This window comes from Saccopteryx bilineata, chromosome 1 (assembly GCF_036850765.1).
Source record: "Saccopteryx bilineata isolate mSacBil1 chromosome 1, mSacBil1_pri_phased_curated, whole genome shotgun sequence".
Lineage (NCBI taxonomy): Eukaryota > Metazoa > Chordata > Mammalia > Chiroptera > Emballonuridae > Saccopteryx > Saccopteryx bilineata.
In genome coordinates, this window is record NC_089490.1 from 243,751,979 (window position 1) to 243,773,287 (window position 21,309).

Consider the following 21,309-nt stretch of genomic DNA (forward strand, 5'->3'; position numbering starts at 1 on the left):
AGAGCGGATCAGGCCCCAACCCTAGGGCTTCATTTGACCCTAATTTCCACCTCAAAGGCCTGGCTTCAAGTCCAGTCCCACTGGGGGCTAGGCCTTCAACCTTTAGGTTTGGGGAGACAGTTCAGTCCAGAACAGTGACTCAGCAGCAGCAGCGCTCCGTGATTTCTTTACTTTGACTCAATCCCAAGACGGTCCCCCATCTCTAAACATCACATCCTCACCTGACATTGCCCTAGGAAAGAAATGGCAAGTCCCTTTTTTGGGTCTTTCCCCTCCAACTCCAAGTTGTTATTTTGGAAGCAGGCCCAGTGAACACCATGTACCAACTACCTAGGTTCTACCATTAACATTTTGCTACATTTGCTTTACCACATATCAGTCCCTCCCTGTCTCCATTCCTGGACAGATCCTCATGTCTCCAGGTACAGCATTTGCAGTTTGTTTATGTTTTGTAGCTACTATTCGTTGAGCACCCAGTATATGTAACCACCATTCTAGACTACTTTCAATCTCCCTACAGTGCTTTTGAAGTAGGTGCTATGATTAGCCTTAGCTAATGAGAACTGGTCCAGAACAGATAGGTCACTTGCCCAAGGGCACACAGCCGGTAAGTGGTGGAGCCTAAACCTGACCTCAGCCATTCTGGCTCCTGTGCCCGCCCTCTTAACCACACAGGTCACATCGCAGGTTCCCGGGTAGGCTTCAGATTGATTGCCTCTCTCCACCTTGCTCACTCCTGAAGCTAATACCATTGTTAAAACTACAAACAATGAAGTTTGCTTAAAAGGGAAAAAATTTTTATCCACGTGTGATTTTTATATCCATTGTTATTCTCTATGGTACTCTCCCGCCCCCAGTTAAACACTTAAGGAAACTGAACCACAATCAGCAACCATCAAACAATTAGAAAAGCACCCACCATGGTAGGACATGCCATCCAAATCCTTCTTCTTGGGTGTCGGTGAGGATTCAGAACATGAGCAGCCGCAGTCCGTTGAAAGTCAGTCCCATGTGGCGTTTAAGAGCCTGGACTCTGAAGGCAGATCAGGGTGGGGTGGGGGTTGGCAAATCAGTTAGGTTCTCTGGGACTCAGTTTCCTATCTATAAGTAGTAACTACCTCATAGGATGTTTGTGTCTAGATTAGTTGTGCTGCATGTGCAGTGCTAGAATAAAGCTTTGCATGTAGCAAACATGTAAATATTTCCTGTTGTTATTACTCTAACTCCACCCACCAAGCCAGGTGTAAGGTGTTTCTTCTCTCTTCATGACCTGGCAAGTTCATAGTAACCTCTGACAGGTGGTTTAGAAGTTGCAGAATTAAGCAAGGACCAATTTCTGACAGACTCACCTTGCTGGTTCTGGGCTTCTATTTGGATTATGTGATTTCTTTCTCTGATATGAATAGGTCACATTGCCTCCCCCCTTTCCCCCGCCGCCATTTCTTCCCATTGTTTCCCCCAACCCCGGGGCATAAGAACAGGGCTGGTTATTATTTTTCCACTTCTATATTTGCTTTACTCTGAGTTAGTCCTGAAATAAGTTCTTGTAAGAAAAAGCAGTTCTACCACAAGGAAGACTGGGCCCCTGCAGACAGCAGTAAACTTCTGGTGGAGATATAGTGCAGGCTTCCAGAAGGGGGGACAGCAGTTTCCGGGTCACGGTCTTCCAACTGGTACCTCCAACTTGACGTTGTCATCTTCAACCACAACTTTTCCCCTGCCCCCCCCTCCACCCTCACAAACCAGTTTCCACTCCCCAAGGGGGCTTTTCGTGTCTCCCACTCTCCCATATCACCTCTTTCGTTAGACTGTCCCCAGCTACTGGGCTCTCTCTGAACTCACATTTCATCATTCTCAGCAATGTTAACAGTTTTTTATTCTCTGGCCCAGCCTTTTCTTTTCTTTTGTTATTTCCACCTAAATTCTCAAACCTAACCTGCCACCACTCATTTTTTTCCAGGCCTGTCTGGGCTCTCCACACCTTCTGGAGTGAGGTCACAGAGCCAACTTCCCAAGCTGTTTGAGACTCAGGAGGTCTGCCATGGGTCTTACTGTGGCTGTGGCTCTTACTCCTATTTACCTTATTACGTGTTTATGTATGCACCTGCTCAGTGCTGGCCTCAATGCCGAGTGCTGGGGATAGAGTGATTGCATAAGACAGAGGGTCCCAGCTCAGCCCTAGTGTCGGTACCATGAGGACAGACCAAATTAACAAGTAACCAAACAAGTAAATGTAAATTTGGGCTAAGTGTTACAGAGAAGTGATTGTACAATGATTGTGTACAGGAGGGAGGTCTTACAGCCCACGGGGCAGGGAAAGCCCCTTTGGGGCTCTAAGGGGAAGCTGATGCCTGGAGCAAGAGGAAGCATTAGGAAGCAGCAAGGAGAGATGTGAAATCCAGGCAGAAGAAATGGCCTGTCCCCGGGGCAGTGTGTGTGTGTGGGGGGGGGGGCAGGAAGGTAGCTCATTGTTAGCATCTCCTCCACGTAGCCACTCCACGGACCCTACCTTCTCTCCCTCCTGGGGCACCTGATTTCTGTCCTGCCCCTCACTTCATAACTTGCACAAACCTACACAACAGCTGGCACATCGTCAGTAACATTATTTTACCTAGTGACGGTGAGCTCCTGCCGGCTCTGCCCACGTGACTTTGCACCTCCTTCCTCCCAGCTGACACTGACGCGTTTACCCACACACCACCCCCATCCTCCCCTGAGTCCCTCAGAGTTACCTCTTCTCTGTTACCACGGGTGCTCGGCCGATCCCGCGCCGTGGAGCCCTTAGGCAGTCGGGGAAGGCTGTGGACTGTTTCTCAGAACAGTGCTTTTGAAAGGCAGAGAATAATATGCACAATAAGAAACAGTTATGTTGAACAAAAGCCATACAATATTTCAAATTTTTGGTATTTATGATAATGTATGTACTGTTCCCTAAAACATTAAAGAACAAGAGTGACTAATGGTGGGTGTGATGGCACGATTTCCAGATAGTAAGCGGCACAAACGGCATCCTGAGGTGCACACGATGACTGGAGTGCGCTAGGACAATCACTCAGGCCCGCCGGTCACGAGTCACTAGAACTGCCCAAGCCAGAGGTCTTTGTCTGCAGCTGTAACGAAAGGGAAAACTCCATCCCAGCTGGAAATTAGGGAAAATAAAGATGGGTGTCTTTCTTATCCAAGTTCACGGATCCCCCAGTCCCCTCACGGTGTTAGCTCTCTCTCCCTCTGCTCGGTGCACCTGCCCCGTCTGGGTCCCCAGGGCCCTTCGCCTGTCTCCCTTTGTCTCCTCTGCGGGCTCCTCACCTCTGTGCTTCCCCAGGAGTCCCTGAGGCCTTTCCATGGGTCCTCTCTCAGGGGGCCCATTTGTTCTTGGTGTCAGGGCCACCCCCGCGGGGCGGCAGCCCCTCCGTCCCTCACTTGTGCTTGCTCTCCTCCTGCCCGTCCACGGGGCTCAGCAGCGGATGCTTCCTTCCACAGTCACCTGAGCTCACATTGAGCAGAGAAGCCAGCTGGTCCTCTGCCACCGCAGTTCCCGGCCACAGTGCCTCCATTCCTCCCCTCCTGCCGCTCTTCTTCCCTCTGCAGACTAGAAACCTCAGGGTCACGCTGAGGTCTACCTGCTAATTCTGGAGTGAACTGACTATTTCTTCTTTCTCTGTGTCTCTTGGAGTCTCCACTTTCTCTCTGTTTCCGCTGCCTTCACCTCCCCCCAGCCCCCATTTCTGAGGCCTCCTTCCTCCTTCGCCCGATCACTCACATCTGTTGGCTTGCATACACACAATCTTTCTGCAACACTGTTGTCATCAAGTCAGCAACTCTGGCTGGCTCCTACACACCCCCACCTCCCACCCCCACCCCCCAGCTCCTACCTCTTAACAAATGGCCACAAGGCAAATTTGTAAAAAACCTTTTTCCATGTGTGTCTAAGATAACCCAAGGACCCCACTTCTTCCTGTGGGACCTGCCTTCTCTCAGATAGGATCTCCACCCACAGAAACTGGAGCGTAGGGGCTGGTCCAAGTCTGGTTCTTAAGGTCAAAGTCAGCCCATCTGTGGAGCCTGTGAGTGCCCATGATGTTCTCATGGCTGGGGCTGAGCAGAGACCGGTGGTCACTGCTGCTTGGAAGTCCCAGGGGCCAGTCCACCCCGGCCAGAATGGCAAGCCACCCGGGAGAGCTTTCATTGAGTTCTGTCATCAGCACCTGACATCTGTCTCCTCTTTGGGGTACCCACATGCCCCCTAGTCCTCCCCCCCTCCACCCAGTGAGGCTTTGCAAAAAGAAAAGACCAGATCACCTCAACAAACACGGATGGCTGATGAGGGAAGGATAGGGACTCACTCTGCTGAGATGACACAATCAGGCCAGGGGGGGGCTCTTCATCTCACAGGGGATGGGCCACCAGCTCATGTGGGTGCAGCATCGGGGACTGGGAGGCAGTCAGGCGCAGAGCTGACCCCTCACAGCTCCATCAGAGATGTACCCCCTTTGTCTCTGACCCCCGAAATGTGTTTTGTAGTCACCAATGTAGGTCTGGTTCAGATTGTGGCCCATATGACTAACTAATTTCTCATGCACAAGCTGAAAAAGAAGATCAAGGAAGCAGAAGAAAGCAGCCCAAGAAAAGTCAGTTTGTTTTCAGGGCATCTGGTGATGTGCACTTGAGCATGACCACGTATGCCCTCAGTGGGACTCTCGGATATGAGTTCCATTAGAGAACTACCCACCCCATCTGATGTCAAACTTTTCAGCACTCTGTGCTTGCGACTACCTTTCTCTCCCTCATAAGATCTTAAATTTGAGCCCTGACTGGGTAGCTCAGGATTAGAGCATTGTCCCAACACGCCAAGGTTGCGTGTTTAATCCCTGGTCAGGGCGTATACAAAAAGTACCTGCTGAACAGCATAAATAACTGGAACAGCAAATCAATGTTTCTCTCTTCTTTCCTCTCTCTCTCTGTCTGACATTAATCAATAAAAAGCAATTTTTTAAAAATTGTAATTTTGAGATGGAAATCGGGATCCTGAGATCACATGCTGAGGTCTCATGGAGCCCTCTCTTCCCCCTCACTGCAGCAGACCAAGGAGTCCCCAATTCCAGCCAGTTAGAAAGCTTAGACATGGTTCAGTGTTCATCTTGGTTGCCTCAGTTTTCAACCAATAGAGGCAGCACTTTAGGTAATTGGGGCCATGCACATTAGAGCACTTTCAACATACACACTCTTTGTTGACATTGAAGGATTGAAACACACTCTTGTGGAAACACAGAGAGATAAATTAAAGCAGAAACAACTCAGCTATCCCCGTCAGGGGTCATAAAATTGCCCAAGGTCTATGGAGGATTTATCGTGTCCACCATGTTTAAAGCATCTCTATGTCTGTTCAAAAAGAACAAGCCAGAGTCAAATTAAAAGGAAGGGTAGGTCCCACTTATCCTGAAGGCTGGTTCGCAGGTACAGAGGTGCAAGTCAACAGGGGTGGGACCTGAAATGCAGTTATTCAGAGCTGTGAGCTGTGGGCATGGCCAGCTCCATGGTCTTGGACTGGCTCGTGACTAATTGGCCTTGTAACTTCGGTCCCGTGTTTAGGTGAATGCAGCAGCGGAATCTGTGACGAGACCTCATGCATCAACGGTGGCACCTGCACAGCAGTCAGAGCCGACTCCTACATCTGCCTCTGCCCCCTCGGATTTAAAGGCCGACACTGCGAAGATGGTGAGAAAGAAGCAAGTTGATGGTGACTTCTATCTGCATGTTAATTGATGATGATGTAATTTCTCATCAATGTGCTTTAAGCCAAGCCCACACTTGTTTATGGGATTCACATTGCTTTATCAAGAGGGTCAGGAGAATCTTTTTTTTTTTTTTCTGTTCACTAGGTTAGATCGTTTTCAAGTGTCAAAGTGCCAAACCAAACCTTCACTTTAAGATACTCCTGGTCCAGGCTTTTGTGGGCTCCTCTTGAACCTCAAATAACTTTGAAAATTCTATATTTGTGAGGCCTATAGCAGGCCAAATTTGACGCATTGACAGCTTATGCTCCTTAGAATAGCTGACAGTTTCAGAGAAAAGGCTGGAAAGACCTACACAGAAACATGGACAGTGTGATGGGACAGGAGTGATCTTGTTCCATGTTCTCTGTATTGTTCTGCTGAGTCACCCCACCCCTCAATACTGTATATATTGATTATATAAATACAATCATTTACATATATACACATATGTATATATATATATGTGTGTGTGTAAACACATGCCCATACCAATGCACACATGATAATGGAAAATTTTAAAGATTTTGGAAAACCACACTGAGTTGAATGTGTTTTAACTTTCCCGCCAGTGATTCAGATTTGGACCTAAGATGCCATATTGGAGAAAAAAAAAATTTAACATGGTATCTTGTAAAATCTCATGTCACCTGGAAGAGGGCATATGAGTCAGGGTAAGCCAAAGCTGTGACATGCCATCTCCCATTTCCGTAGCCTAACATAATAAAAGTTGACCCTTGCTCATGTTACACATCACTGCAGGTCCATGGTGGTGTTGGGAGGGAGGTGGCTTCTGCTCCATACAGTCATTCAGGGACACAAGCACCTGCCTTCTAGTGACCCTGCTAGGGGTTGAGTCTTCCCCTGACTCCTGCATCCAGCCAGCAGGTGAGGGGCCAGAGAACACATGCAGGATGGAGGGAAGTTCTGGAGGCCCGCCCTGAGGTGCTGTAGAGCACACTCCCGGCCACATTCCCCCAGCCTGAATTCAGTTAGACCGCCCCTCTCACTGCAGGGCAGCTGAGAGCTGTCCTTTAACTCTGTGCCCGGGAGGAAAAGAACCTGGCTAGTTCTGCCACGGAGGGACTCCTAACGACATGCTTGTTTCTTCAGCCTTCACCTTGACCATTCCTCAGTTCCGAGAGTCCCTGAGGTCCTACGCTGCCACGCCCTGGCCGCTGGAGCCCCGGCACTACCTTTCCTTCATGGAGTTCGAGATCACCTTTCGGCCCGACTCAGGCGACGGCGTCCTCCTGTACAGCTATGACACGGGCAGCAAGGACTTCCTATCCATCGGCATGGCGGGGGGCCACGTGGAGTTCCGCTTCGACTGCGGCTCTGGGACCGCTGTTCTCAGGTAAGGGGTGAGACCTCTTAGGGCCCTCTGCCCCCCCCCAAAAAAGCCAAACAGCAGCCACTTTGGGAAAAGATGAATTTGTCACTCAATAGCTTGTGATCTTCCTGTCTTCCCTACACAGTTACCTTTCCTGAAGCCCGTCCTGTTTCATACAGAGGACATGCTCCCTACCGATCATGCTGTCTGGGTTTCCTTTTTTAAAATAACTGTGCAATGGGTAATTCTGCATCAAGCCAAGGAAAACAAGCTAAGGCTCGCTTCAGATGGGGGACCCCTTTCCACGCGGGGTCACACCGTGCCGTCAGCAGAAGTTTAATGAGTTGTCATTAATCAGCACCTGGCCTGGAGCGTCCTTCCCGTGACCGGTGCTCAGCAAATAAATGATGACCAGTAAAAAGGGATTAACAGAAATTTAATGAACAGAAATGTCCTGGGTGACAACCTCACTGTAAATTTTAACTTTCCCCTTGCGCTGTTTCTTCGGTGGTGACTATGTTCCTTAGCGAGCCTCTCGCTGTTCTCTGACCGTGAATCACCAGCAATTACAAAGACCCATCTCTGACCAATATGCTCAAGAAGGCTGCGTGATGATGAGTGGTTTTAACAGCACGGCAGTAAATTGGTGCCTCGGCTACTTGCTGGATCTGCAGAATTGGTTCTGAGTTGTCCAAACTTCCCTTCCATCCCCTGGTTTGCAGTATTAATTTACTTAGCAGATCGATTGCTCCCGCCCGGTGCATCAGTAGCTTTGTGAGTCCCCTGGAGCCTGTGATTGTTGGGCACCAGTGCCTTCCTTATCTGTCTGTGTCTCGCTCTTCTCAGCTGTGTTCCTCCCATGGTGGTGTTTACCTTCACGCCGGAGGCCCACTAATCTAGTGCAGACACGCTTCTTGCTCCTATGTTTTCCCAATTATTCTCTTTTGAAACCCCCTGGGATGTTCTGCTTCGGTGTTGCCCTGCAGTCGGAAACCAGTGAGCAGGTTGTTGTTTTTAATGCAATCACAGGTCATGTTCAATCACTCTTCATATTGCTGAACTGTCATTTTTAGAATGAGCATGTGGGTGAGATGTTGCAATTATACGTTGCCCTTAATTGCTGGTCATCTTTCATGGCCGATGGGAAATGCTCCCCTTGTTGGAGTTCCATAATTTTGCAAAAGGACAGTTCGTTTCTGTCCCTATGGCTGAAGCTCTCCACATCAGCGACACCTCCCACCTTGGGGACAGAATGGACAAACATTTTTGTACCTCTGATTCTGCAAAAACATCCTGTGTCTGAGGACAACTTTGGTGAGTATTTAATTGGTTCAATTTACATACAATTATGCAAACCAGCCTAAGCAAGTCACTAAGAACTATTTGTCAGGTTGAGAAAGGAGGACACCTTGCACATCACCTTGTACTTTCAAATGGCTTCATCCTGGATAAGAAATGACCAGAGAAAGCCAGGGAGGGAGGGCTGAGGCTCATCAGCCCTCCTGGGTAGATTGCTTCCTGCACCTCTGTGGTGGCAGCCATAGCTAGGGGAGGGAGGTCACAGAAGTGTGGGACCTCAGAAGTCCAGCATTTCTCTCTTTTTAATTCGGTGCCAGCTTTTGACAAGAGTAGTTTTTTTTTGTTTGTTTGTTTGTTTTTTTAGTGGCAATATTTCAGTTGTTTATTGATTGCTTTTTCTTTCTTTTTTTTTTTTTTTTTATAAATTTTTATTAATGGTAATGGGATGACATTAATAAATCAGGGTACATATATTCAAAGAAAACATGTCTAGGTTATTTTGTCATCAAATTATGTTGCAAACCCCTCGCCCAAAGTCAGATTGTCCTCCGTCACCCTCCATCTAGTTCTCTGTGCCCCTCCCCCTCCCCCTAACTCTCTCCCTCCCTCCCTCCCATGTCCTCCCTCCCCCCCCACCCTTGGTAACCACCACACTCTTGTCCATGTCTCTTAGTCTCATTTTTATGTTCCACCAATGTATGGAATCATGTAGTTCTTGTTTTTTTCTGATTTACTTATTTCACTCCTTATAATGTTATCAAGATCCCACCATTTTGCTGTAAATGATCTGATGTCATCATTTCTTATGGCTGAGTAGTATTCCATAGTGTATATGTGCCACATCTTCTTTATCCAGTCTTCTATTGAAGGGCTTTTTGGTTGTTTCCGTGTCTTGGCCACTGTGAACAGTGCTGCAATGAACATGGGGCTACATGTGTCTTCACGTATCAATGTTTCTGAGGTTTTGGGGTATATACCCAGTAGAGGGATTGCTGGGTCATAAGGTAGTTCTATTTGCAGTTTTTTGAGGAACCACCATACTTTCCTCCATAATGGTTGTACTACTTTACAGTCCCACCAACAGTGAATGAGGGTTCCTTTTTCTCCACAGCCTCTCCAACATTTGCTATTACCTGTCTTGTTGATAATAGCTAATCTAACAGGAGTGAGGTGGTATCTCATTGTAGTTTTGATTTGCATTTCTCTAATAACTAATGAAGCTGACCATCTTTTCATATATCTGTTGGCCATTTGTATCTCTTCCTGGGAGAAGTGTCTGTTCATGTCCTCTTCCCATTTTTTTATTGGATTGTTTGTTTGTTTGTTGTTGAGTTTTATGAGTTCTTTGTAAATTTTGGATATTAGGCCCTTATCTGAGCTGTCGTTTGAAAATATCAGTTCCCATATAGTTGGCTGTCTGTTTATTTTGATATCAGTTTCTCTTGCTGAGCAAAAACTTTTAATTCTGATGTAGTCCCATTCATTTATCTTTGCCTTCACTTCTCTTGCCATTGGAGTCAAGTTCATAAAATGTTCTTTAAAACCCAGGTCCATGATTTTAGTACCTATGTCTACTTCTATGTACTTTATTGTTTCAGGTCTTATATTTAGGTCTTTGATCCATTTTGAATTAATTTTAGTACACGGGGACAGGCTGTAGTCGAGTTTCATTCTTTTGCATGTGGCTTTCCAGTTTTCCCAACACCATTTGTTGAAGAGGCTTTCTGTTCTCCATTGTGTGTTGTTGGCCCCTTTATCAAAGATTATTTAACCATATATATGTGGTTTTATTTCTGGGCTTTCTATTCTGTTCCATTGGTCTGAGTGTCTATTTTTTTGCCAATACCATGCTGTTTTGATTATCGTGGCCCTATAATATAGTTTAAAGTCAGGTATTGTAATGCCCCCAGCTTCATTCTTTTTCCTTAGGATTGTTTTGGCTATTCGGGGTTTTTTATAGTTCCATATAAATCTGATGATTTTTTGTTCCATTTCTTTAAAAAATCTCATAGGGATTTTGATGGGAATTGCATTAAATTTGTATATTGCTTTGGGTAATATGGCCATTTTGATTATATTTATTCTTCCTATCCAAGAACAAGGAATATTTTTCCATCTCATTGTATCTTTTTCGATTTCCCTTAACAATGCTTTGTAATTTTCATTATATAGGTCTTTTACGTTCTTTGTTATGTTTATTCCTAGGTATTTTATTTTTTTTGTTGCAATCGTGAAGGGGATTTTTTTTTTAGTTCGTTTTCTAATATTTCATTGTTGGCATATAGAAAGGCTATGGACTTTTGTATGTTAATTTTGTATCCTGCGACCTTACTGTATTGGTTTATTGTTTCTAATAATCTTTTTGTGGAGTCCTTCGGGTTTTCGATGTATAGGATCATATCATCAGCAAAAAGTGATAGCTTTACTTCTTCTTTTCCGATATGGATGCCTTTTATTTCTTTGTCTTGTCTGATTGCTCTGGCCAGAACTTCTAGCACCACGTTGAATAAGAGTGGAGAGAGTGGACAACCCTGTCTTGTTCCTGATTTAAGGTAGAAAGTCCTCAGTTTTATGCCGTTTAATAGGATGTTGGCTGATGGTTTATCATATATGGCCTTTATCATGTTGAGATATTTTCCTTCTATACCCATTTTGTTGAGAGTCTTAAACATAAAATTGTGTTGTATTTTATCAAAAGCCTTTTCTGCATCTATTGATAAGATCATGTGGTTTTTGTTCTTTGTTTTGTTGATATGGTGTATTACGTTAACCGTTTTGTGTATGTTGAACCATCCTTGAGATTCTGGGATGAATCCCACTTGATCATGATGTATTATTTTTTTAATATGTTGTTGTATTCGGTTTGCCAGTATTTTGTTTAGTATTTTAGCATCTGTATTCATTAGAGATATTGGTCTATAGTTTTCTTTCTTTGTGCCATCCTTGCCAGGTTTTGGTATGAGTGTTATGTTGGCCTCATAAAATGTGTTTGGAAGTATTGCTTCTTCTTCAATTTTTTGGAAGACTTTGAGTAGAATAGGAACCAAGTCTTCTTTGAATGTTTGATAGAATTCACTAGTATAACCGTCTGGGCCTGGACTTTTATTTTTGGGGAGATTTTTAATAGTTTTTTCTATTTCCTCCCTGCTGATTGGTCTGTTTAGGCTTTCTGCTTCTTCATGACTCAGTCTAGGAAGGTTGTATTGTTCTAGGAATTTATCCATTTCTTCTAGATTGTTGTATTTGGTGGCATATAATTTTTCATAGTATTCTACAATAATTCTTTGTATATCTATGATGTCTGTGGTGATCTCTCCTCTTTCATTTTGGATTTTATTTATTTGAGTCCTGTGTCTTTTTTCCTTGGTGAGTCTTGCCAAGGGTTTGTCAATTTTGTTGATCTTTTCAAAGAACCAGCTCCTTGTTTTATTGATTTTTTCTATAGTTTTTCTGTTCTCTATTTCATTTATTTCTGCTCTGATTTTTATTATCTCCTTTCTTCAGCTGGTTTTGGGTTGTCTTTGTTCTTCTTTTTCTAGTTCCTTAAGGTGTGAAGTTAAGTGGTTTACTTCGGCTCTCTCTTGTTTGTTCATATAGGCCTGAAGTGATATGAACTTTCCTCTTATTACTGCTTTTGCTGCATCCCAGAGATTCTGATATGTCGTATTTTCATTTTCATTTGTCTGTATATATCTTTTGATTTCTGCGCTTATTTCTTCTTTGACCCATTCATTTTTTAGAAGTATGTTGTTTAGTTTCCACATTTTTGTGGGTTTTTCCCCCTCTTTTTTGCAGTTGAATTCTAGTTTCAAGGCTTTATGATCAGAAAATATGCTTGGTACAATTTCAATTTTTCTAAATTTGCTGATATTGTCTTTGTGGCCCAACATATGGTCAATTCTTGAGAATGTTCCATGTACACTAGAGAAAAATGTATACTCTGTCGCTTTGGGATGAAGTGTCCTGTAGATGTCTATCATATCCAGGTGTTCTAGTATTTCGTTTAAGGCCACTATATCTTTATTGATTCTCTGTTTGGATGACCGATCTAGAGCCGTCAGCGGTGTATTGAGGTCTCCAAGTATGATTGTATTTTTGTTAGTTTTTGTTTTAAGGTCAATAAGTAGCTGTCTTATATATTTTGGTGCTCCTTGGTTTGGTGCATATATATTAAGGATTGTTATGTCTTCTTGATTCAACTTCCCCTTAATCATTATGAAATGACCATTTTTGTCTCTGAGTACTTTTTCTGTCTTGTAGTCAGCATTATTAGATATGAGTATTGCTACGCCTGCTTTTTTTTGGGTGTTGTTTGCTTGGAGTATTGTTTTCCAGCCTTTCACTTTGAATTTGTTTTTATCCTTGTTGCTTAGATGTGTTTCTTGTAGGCAGCATATAGTTGGATTTTCTTTTTGAATCCATTCTGCTACTCTGTGTCTTTTTATTGGTAAGTTTAATCCATTTACATTTAGTGTAATTATTGACACTTGTGGGTTCCCTACTGCCATTTTATAAATTGCTTTCTGTTAGTTTTGTATCTAGTTTGATTCTTCTCTTTTGTTTTTCTATCATTTGTTTTTGTTTGTTTGTGTTCCATACTTCTTTCCTCTGTTGCTACCTTTTTTAAGTCAAGTGTTTTTGTGGTGGTTTTTTTAAGGGTGGTTACCATTAAGTAATGAAAAGGGTACCTACCATATTCATTGTAGTACCCTATCTTATAAGTATTTCTGTACTTCATCATCCTTTGCTACTGTTAATCTCCATCCTCTCCCCCCTTTTTTTCCTTTGTTGTCACAGTTTAAGTTTGGTTTTATTGTGTTCTTGGTGGAGCTGTTACTTGTGGTGTTGTTTTCTTTTGTTCTTTGAATCTGGTTGGAAAACCCCCTTTAGTATTTCCTGGAGTGGGGGCTTTCTGTTGATAAATTCTCTCATCTTTTCTGTATTTGTGAATGTTTTTATATCTCCTTCATACTTGAAGGATAGCTTTGATGGGTATAGTATTCTTGGCTGAAAGTTCTTCTCTTTCAGGGCTTTAAATATTGGGGTCCACTGTCTTCTAGCTTGTAGAGTTTCTGCTGAGAAATCTGATGATAATCTAATAGGCCTTCCTTTATATGTTGTACTCTTCTTTTCCCTGGCTGCCTTGAGAATTTTTTCTTTGTCATTGGTTTGTGTCATCTTTATTATGATGTGCCTTGGAGTGGGTTTGTTGGGGTTAAGAAAACTTGGTGTTCTGTTTGCTTCTTGAATTTGAGGCTTTAGTTCCTTCCACAGGCTTGGGAAGTTCTCGTCTATTATTTGTTTGAGTATATTCTCCATTCCATTTTCTTTCTCTTCTCCCTCTGATATACCTATTATTCTTATGTTATTCTTTCTGATGGAGTCAGACAATTCCTGTAGGGCTTTCTCGTTTTTTATTATTTTTGAGTCTCTTTCTTCTTCTCTCTGTTGTGCCTCAAGTTGTTTGTCTTCTATTTCACTAATCCTATCTTCAATCTGGGCTGTTCTGTTAGCTAAGCTTGTTACCTCGTTTTTCAGCTCGTGAATTGAGTTTTTCATTTCTGTTTGATTTGTTTTTATAGTTTCAATTTCCTTGGTAATATATTCTTTGTGTTCATTGAGTTGTTTTCTGATCTCCCTATATTGCCTTTCTGTGTTTTCTTGTATATCTCTGAGTATTTTTAAGATTTCTATTTTAAATTCTCTGTCATTTAGCTTCAAGGCTTCCAATATGTTAAGTCTTTTCTCCATAGATTTTTCCACATCTATTTGTGTTACCTCTCTTTCTTTTGTATCCATAATATTCTATTTCCTCTTTCTTATCGGCATCTGAGGGTGGTCTTATTGATAGCACTAATTAGAATTAATAAAGAGTAAAAAGTAAAAAAAAAAAAAGGTAAAACACCCCACAAAAAAAAACAGTAATAATTTATTATTTCCCCCTTTTTTTCTCTCTTCTCTTTCCCTCCTCTCCCCTCCTCAGGGAAATATCGTGCCTATAATGGAGGGCTTGATTTGGGGTGAAGAGTTCAAGGGGCAAAAAAAAGGGAGTAGGGACCTACTAAATGCAAAAAAAAAAAAAAAGGAAGAAAATCTTAGACAAGCATAAGATGATTTGCTTGTAAGTGATGGTCAACTAAGAGATATAATGAGAGGGATAAGAGGGAACCAGAAAAAAGGACCAAAAAAGAATAATAAAGAAGAAAAAATAAAAATAATAAGTAAAAATCTGTTGTATTAAGTGGAGCGAAGACTAAATACAATGGAGACCTTGGGTTGGGAGGACCCAAAATGCCACAAAAATAAACAAACAAGAAAAAAAATAAAAACAAAAGCAAAAAAGAGAAATAAAGCCAAAAAAAAGCCTTGAGTCCCAAATTAACTAATTTGTTCGTGATTGAGGATTATATGGGAGGAAAGTAAAATGAGAAAAGAAAAAACGAATAGAAAGGAAAAAATAAGAAAAAGAGAAAAACGAAGGAAGAAATAAAATAGGAAGAGAAAAAAACAAAATAAAGCAAGACAAAAAAACAAACAAAACAAAAGAGGAGAGAGTGAGAGTTAAGTGTTTTGGAGTATAACCTTAAAGGAGGGTGAGGATAAAGAAGAAAAATAAAATGCAACACTCATGGGTAGTGTAGTTCAAGAAAGGGGAAGCATAAGATGGGCAGAGAATAGAAGGACCGAGGTGGAGGAAATAAAAGCAAAAAGATAGAAGAAACAAACAACAACAACAACAACAAAAAAATTAGTGGATCAAGTTGTAAAGTCTGTGGGTTTTTCTTGATTTTGAGAGGTTAACTTCTTCCTTTTTCTTTTCTCTCCCTCTTCCTGGTCGGTGACTCTGTACCCCAGGCTCTGCCCCTGTGTCACTCTTAGGTAGGGATTTGCAGTTGATGGGATTCTATGGCAATGTCATATAATTGGCTTTAGTCTTGCTGGAAGTAAAGGCTTGTTGGCGTTTGCAGGGTCCAATGATGAGAGAGTTTGCTTTCCTGGATTCTCTCTCCTAGTCCCCCCTTTCTGAATTAGCAGCCTGGTGATCCAGCTATAAGGCTGCAACTGCTTCTGCCTGGGGAGTAAGAGGCTCAAAGAGCTGGGAAATCCCCACTCTATCCCCACTCAGTGCAAGGCTTTGGGAAAGGCTCTGAGAGTCAGGGCCTCCAGTGTAATCAGGCGGGGGTGGGAGTCAATTGTTGTCAAGGTGACTGTTCAGCGCCTATCATTTAGTTGGACCTCTCAACCCAGGCTTTCCACACTTTGTAGCCTGTTTTTGCAGGGAAGAAGAGGCACTAGTCTCTGCTTACGACTAGTGTAGTATAGACCTTATTATCTGCCAAGTCCTTCTTGTTAGCGTTTATCCCTGAATATGGAGGCTCTATCAATCAGAAGTTGCCCCCGCCCCTTTAGCGAGAGGCACTAAAAAATATCACGCCTCTTGTCTTGGATCGCTGAACTGAGAGAGATCTTATCAATTAGAACCGAGGGTGCGCAGATTTTATGGGTTAAGCTAATTTCAGTGATTGGGACGCAGCTGTGCTTCTGAAGGTATTTTAGGCTGCCTGCGCGCGCCCCTCCCCCAACGCTTGATTGTTAGCTTGAATGGCTGGGTGAGGTGCCCCGCCCACGGAGAGAATCTCCCAAGCCTCTCCCGCTCACCCCGCCGCTGGCGGCTGGACCGCACCAGGCGCAGGATAATGGAGCCCCCTGGGTGTGCGGGCCAGCAGGGCGCCCTGGGCGCGTGGAATGCCCAAGGCACGCACGCGAATGGGGCGCTCCGGGCACCGGTGGCCGGCGACCCCCACTCGCAGTGTGCGGGCCGCTGGGAACGTCAGCGGTGCTCAACCGGACCGGGTGCGCTCGCGGCTGCTTGCCGCGGCGGCTCGTGGCGGCCGCTCGCGGTGGCGGTTCGCGGCGGCCGCTCGCGGCGGCGGCTCGCGGGGGCTCGCAGCGTTGCGGTGGCGGCTTGCATCGGCCGCTCGCGGAGGCTCGCGGTTCCCAAGTATATGGGCTGACTCACCACAGGCGCACTTCCTTGCGGTTTGAAAGAACGTCTCTGCGGTAGCTTCCTCCACACCCTCGTCTCTCAGATTCAAGTGATAACAGTCCTTTCGCTATCAGTTTGTGTGGAACTCCGGAATGCTCCGAGGATAAATTTTTCTGTTTCTAGTTGATAAATTTGTTGTGATTTAGGGGAGAGCTGTCGGACGCGCTGCTCACGGTGCCATTTCCGTGACGTCACCTAAGAGTAGTTTTTACTTTAAAAAAATAAATAATAAGGTATTGTTTTTCTGCCTGTCAGGAAAGGCACCTGGACGTAGAATATTAGGTTTGATTAACAAGAGACAAGTGCTCCAAGTTCACCAGGAACAAAGGCAAACCGTCACCTCCCTTGTCCTGTCTCCTCTTCAGGGTAGCCTGACCACTGTGACCACCGTTAGTGTTTCAGGCGCTCCTTTGGAAGACATGTATGTTACAAACCATTTCAAAGTCTTCCTGCTTCATTAGAAAAATTCCATGAGAGCCTGGGCTCTAGGAAGTTGTGGAGCATTTTTTAGGGAAAGGGCACGATGGTCAAATTCATTTTGAACTGGATTCAGAAATCGAGACTATTGTAATGAGCCGTGATGGCCGTGATCAATGCAGCCGTGCCGCGGAGGCAGCACTTCGACACGGAATGCCCTCTGCTGGGACAAGAACATAACTGGGCGCCATTCCTTCCTATAGACACAGGGCCACTTAGAAAGTGCCACTGCTTTCTTTACTGCATATCGATTTAGCCAAGGTGATTAAATCCTAATTGCTAAGAACAGATCACAAAAGCATCTGCCAAAGCAAAAAATCAAGTAAGAGGGTGAAGACCTCTCAGAGATGGTACACATTGATATTCCTGGCTGTTTTCCAAAGATGGTCCAGCATAATCGGGAGGCGCTGTGAAGAACAGGGAACACATCGTCAGAAATACAAATTCAATAGTTACACTCTTCCTGCGCCCCTCACTTTCAAAATTGATGTGTAAAACTCTTATCAGTATCATTTAAACTTCAAGTGATTCCACCTTGAATTAAAACTGGATTTTTTTAAAGTATTTTTAATCCTCTTCACAATATCAGACAACATGAAGCCTGTCTTTGACCCAACATTTTATTATGAAAAATTTCTAACATATAGAAAAGTTGGAAGACTAGTACAATAAACATCCTCATACCCACCTACAATGAAACTTTTTCTATATTTCCTTTTATCCCGTATCTGACCTCCCTCCCTCCCTCCCTCCCTCCATTCCTTCCATTCATCTGTCCATCCATCCATCTTACTTCTCTGTGCATTTAAATGAGTGTAGCAGATGTCAGTACACTAAGGAATCTGTTTTACACTACATACAACCCATACAATATTCTCTTCTTCAAAGCTTGTGTGCAACAGTGATCACAGTTTACTCTTCTGTCACCCCTCGTCTGGAAAACAAAGCTCATCCTATCCACATTTCAGACCTGCCGTAAGGAACAAATAAAATGATAAATGTAATTTTCCTACCACAAAGAGGTGCAGTAAATGGAGCGAACCCTGCTGTGTTTGCTGAGCAGCAGTGATCATTTCCTTTTTGCCGACCAGAGTGAAGCACCTGACGTAGGTGTCAGGGTCATCAGAACTGGATCAATCACCGTTATCTGTAACATCAAGGATGCTAACCCGTGCTCAGTTTTCTTGTTTCTTGTTTCTTTTTCTTTTCCCATTGATTTGAGAGAGAGAGAGAGAGAGAAGCATCAGCTGGTTGTTTCACTTTGTTGCTTTAGTTAGTTGTGTATTCACTTGATTTCTTCTTGTACATGCCCTCATTGATGGCTTCTCGTTGATGCACTGACTGGGGATCGAACCCATGACCTCTGGCTCATGCTTAGTGTTCTTCCTTCTACAGGAGTGAAGACCCCCTCGCACTCGGCCACTGGCATGAGCTGCATGTATCTCGCACAGCAAAGAATGGCATCTTACAGGTGGATAAGCAGAAGGTGGTAGAGGGCATGGCGCAGGTAAGAAGGACTCACCTGTGCTCCTAATGATGTGTGTGGATGTGGTTACTGCTCTCCACCTGTCCTGTTCTCTGTTCATATGGGGCTGTAGTACAGCTGGCTCTAAAACCCGATTTCAGTGTTCAAAATCTTGCTTTATTTCCTTACCACTAGTGTGAACTCAGACCTCAAGCTTGTGTTTTCTCATCCATAAAATGGGGATAATGGTGGTGATAGTGCCTACTTCATAGAGTTGTGCGAATTAGAATAACCAGATGTGTAAAACACAACAGCCCGGGCATCTGATCAGCACCCCTCAGTTTACTTATTGTTACTATTATTAGTTTATAGTGTTCTATCATGGCCTTAAGAGCTCAGAATTTCTACTCAAGCTTATAACTTTCACCCACGATTTTATTTCCAAGGATATGTCCAAAGGAAAATGACATTTTTAAGAAGAGATGATTTTTGCTTTAAGTTATAACCAACTAGGATTCTTTACACCCTCCAAAAATTATAGGCACCTAAAAGCAGAGGGGACTTCGGGTTTGCAAGTATTTTAAACCCCAACACTCTTTTTCTTATGCTTTGCAAGATATAAAGAGGGCATCGGTGAATGTGGATACTCTGGTAAGAAAATGGGTCAGTAGGAAATAGAAAGGGAAGGAAAAGGGACTTTTTGGTGGGGAAAGAGGTGTCTGGTTGAGGAGAAGCAGAGAGAAGGACACATGTGTCCAGAAGCCAGCCTCAGGGACGGCAGTGGTGGGAGGTCCTCTCAGGACCAAACCTCCTTGGGAATTGGGAGAATCCCCAACTGGGTTATGCATTAAGAGACAGGCACCCTTCACACCTAGACAATGCTCCATATATATCTGTGGAAGGAAGGAAAGGAGAGAGGGAGGGAGGGAGGGAGGGAGGGAGGGAGGGAGGGAGGGAGGAAGGAAGGAAGGAAGGAAGGAAGGGGAAAGGAAGAAGGAAAGATGGATGAAGGGAAATGGATTTTAAAGGGATAACAAGAGTCACTGTAAGAATCCTGAAAATTCTAAGGATGACTTTAGTCCAAGACAGAATTAGAAGCTCACAAGTGTTGACCTGACTATAGGTTCACTTAATAATCTAAATTCCAAAAATCATTGTCTCTCTCTAGGCCTTAATTACAAAGGCCTTTAAAAAAGAAACATAAGCTTAGGATAGTAGTGTTTGCAACAGGGTTTAAGGCCTTGGATTAGGAACATGGAACTGTTCCGGATGTGGCGTTTACCATCGGGATCTTACAGTGACGAGCCACCGCGGAGGTGCAACCACACCTCAGAGCACCTGTTACCACCCTATCAGGGGATGAGAATGAAATTGGTGTGGTGGAGTCAGCACCCTTTGTTTTGGGTTTTGACTGTGCCGGGATGGATGGGGCTGACCGGGCACTGCCGCCTGGAAAGTGATGGAGGCGCGTGGCGTGGGCCCTGGCTGCTGTGGCGTGGGCCGTGGCTGCTGTGGCGTGGGCCCTGGCTGCTGTGGCGTGGGCCCTGGCTGCTGTGCGTGCCTTTGCCTGTGGCTCTGCTGAGGCCGTGCTGAGATGGGAGAGGGAAGCCCCAGCGGGCCCCCTCTGGGGGTGATGCTCCCCACTGTCTGAACCATGTTCAGAGTCATGGCTTGTGGTCTTAGAGACCGGCAGCCAAGACTCATAGAACACTCTGGGGGCTAACCCGGGACCTGGGCCCTTAAGAGTCTGTGCCCAAACTGAACCTAACCCCTGAAGCTCAGCTGATGATGCTGACGCCGCCAGCCCAGAGCTGAGTCGAGCTGTGGAAGGGCTCAAAGAAGAGGCCTTGCTTTGGGGGAGAGGCTCAGAAACCCCAAACCGGGGGTTGCTCATGTGTCCCAACCACTGCCAGCTGCCATGAGGCCCTCACTTCAGAACAGGCCTCCCGTCACTTCTCTCCTCGGGTCCCACATGGCTGGGGCAGCTTGTTAGCTGGAGGGGTAAAGGGAGGGTTCAGTGAGCACAAAAGTACCTGCTCCCACACCTCGGGGCCCCACCCTATTGGTGGGGTACAAACATCACTCAAAATACTGTCCAAACAGCCTGCTTCTCTGAAATCCCTTTGACCCTGGAGACCTTTTTCCTTTCCTTCCATTATCTTATTTTAACTTCCAGGTGAGAGTGAAGATAGACAGTGATGGCTGCCTTTGGGTTTGTGGTACAGCTCCCGAAAGCCCTTTGCTGAGGGCCCCGTCTTCCTCTGGCTCAATAAGAACCCTCAAAGCTGCCTGAGGGTTTCGGCAGAGAGCAGTCCAGTCTGTAATCTAATCAAGGCATCCCTGCTGCTACCTGAATATAACAGTAGCTGACCATACCGAATGCTGAGTGTGCATCCAACTCAGGGCCAGGAGGGGTCACACGGGGCTACCGCCAGTTACAAACAACCCCCAAACGTCAGCAGCTTATAATAGGGTTCCTTCCTCACTCATGCTGCATGTCCAGCAGTGGCCAGCTGCAGTGGTCATCCGAGAGGCAGGCTGAAGGGACCAAGGGTTGGGAAGGAGGCACCAGGGGTTGGGAAGGAGGCGTGGTGGGCTCTCCCCAGCTCTGGAAGCTTTTGCCCAGAAGTTACTCATTTCTCTTTAGTTTATGTTGTATTGACTAACGCAAGTTACATGGCCCCACTTGAGACTGACAGGTTGGAGGTCATCTTCCTGCAAGGAGAGGGGTACTGCTGAGTGAGCAGTGTGCCCCATTCATTGTGACATGTCCGGGAGGGAGATACTGTGAATCCCACTTTGCAGATGATGAACCCGAGTCTCAGAGAGGTTAAGAAACTCACAGGCATTCAAAGAGGTGGTCAGCAGCAATGCAAAGCAGGGTGAAAGTCAAGCCAACAAGAAGACAGGTTGTCAT

At 44.8% G+C, this 21,309-nt stretch overlaps 1 protein-coding gene across 4 annotated transcripts in view; it reads left to right on the forward strand.

Moving 5' to 3' along the window:
* The window catches only part of EGFLAM (EGF like, fibronectin type III and laminin G domains), a 156,161-nt gene that overhangs the window by 109,225 nt on the left and 25,627 nt on the right, over positions 1 to 21,309 (forward strand). For all 4 annotated transcript variants that reach the window (XM_066240022.1, XM_066239995.1, XM_066240005.1 and 1 more), the window contains exons 14-16: positions 5,590 to 5,715; positions 6,885 to 7,128; positions 18,323 to 18,434. In XM_066240022.1, the coding sequence (XP_066096119.1) occupies positions 5,590 to 5,715; positions 6,885 to 7,128; positions 18,323 to 18,434 (482 nt within the window). The remainder of the gene's footprint in view (positions 1 to 5,589; positions 5,716 to 6,884; positions 7,129 to 18,322; positions 18,435 to 21,309) is intronic.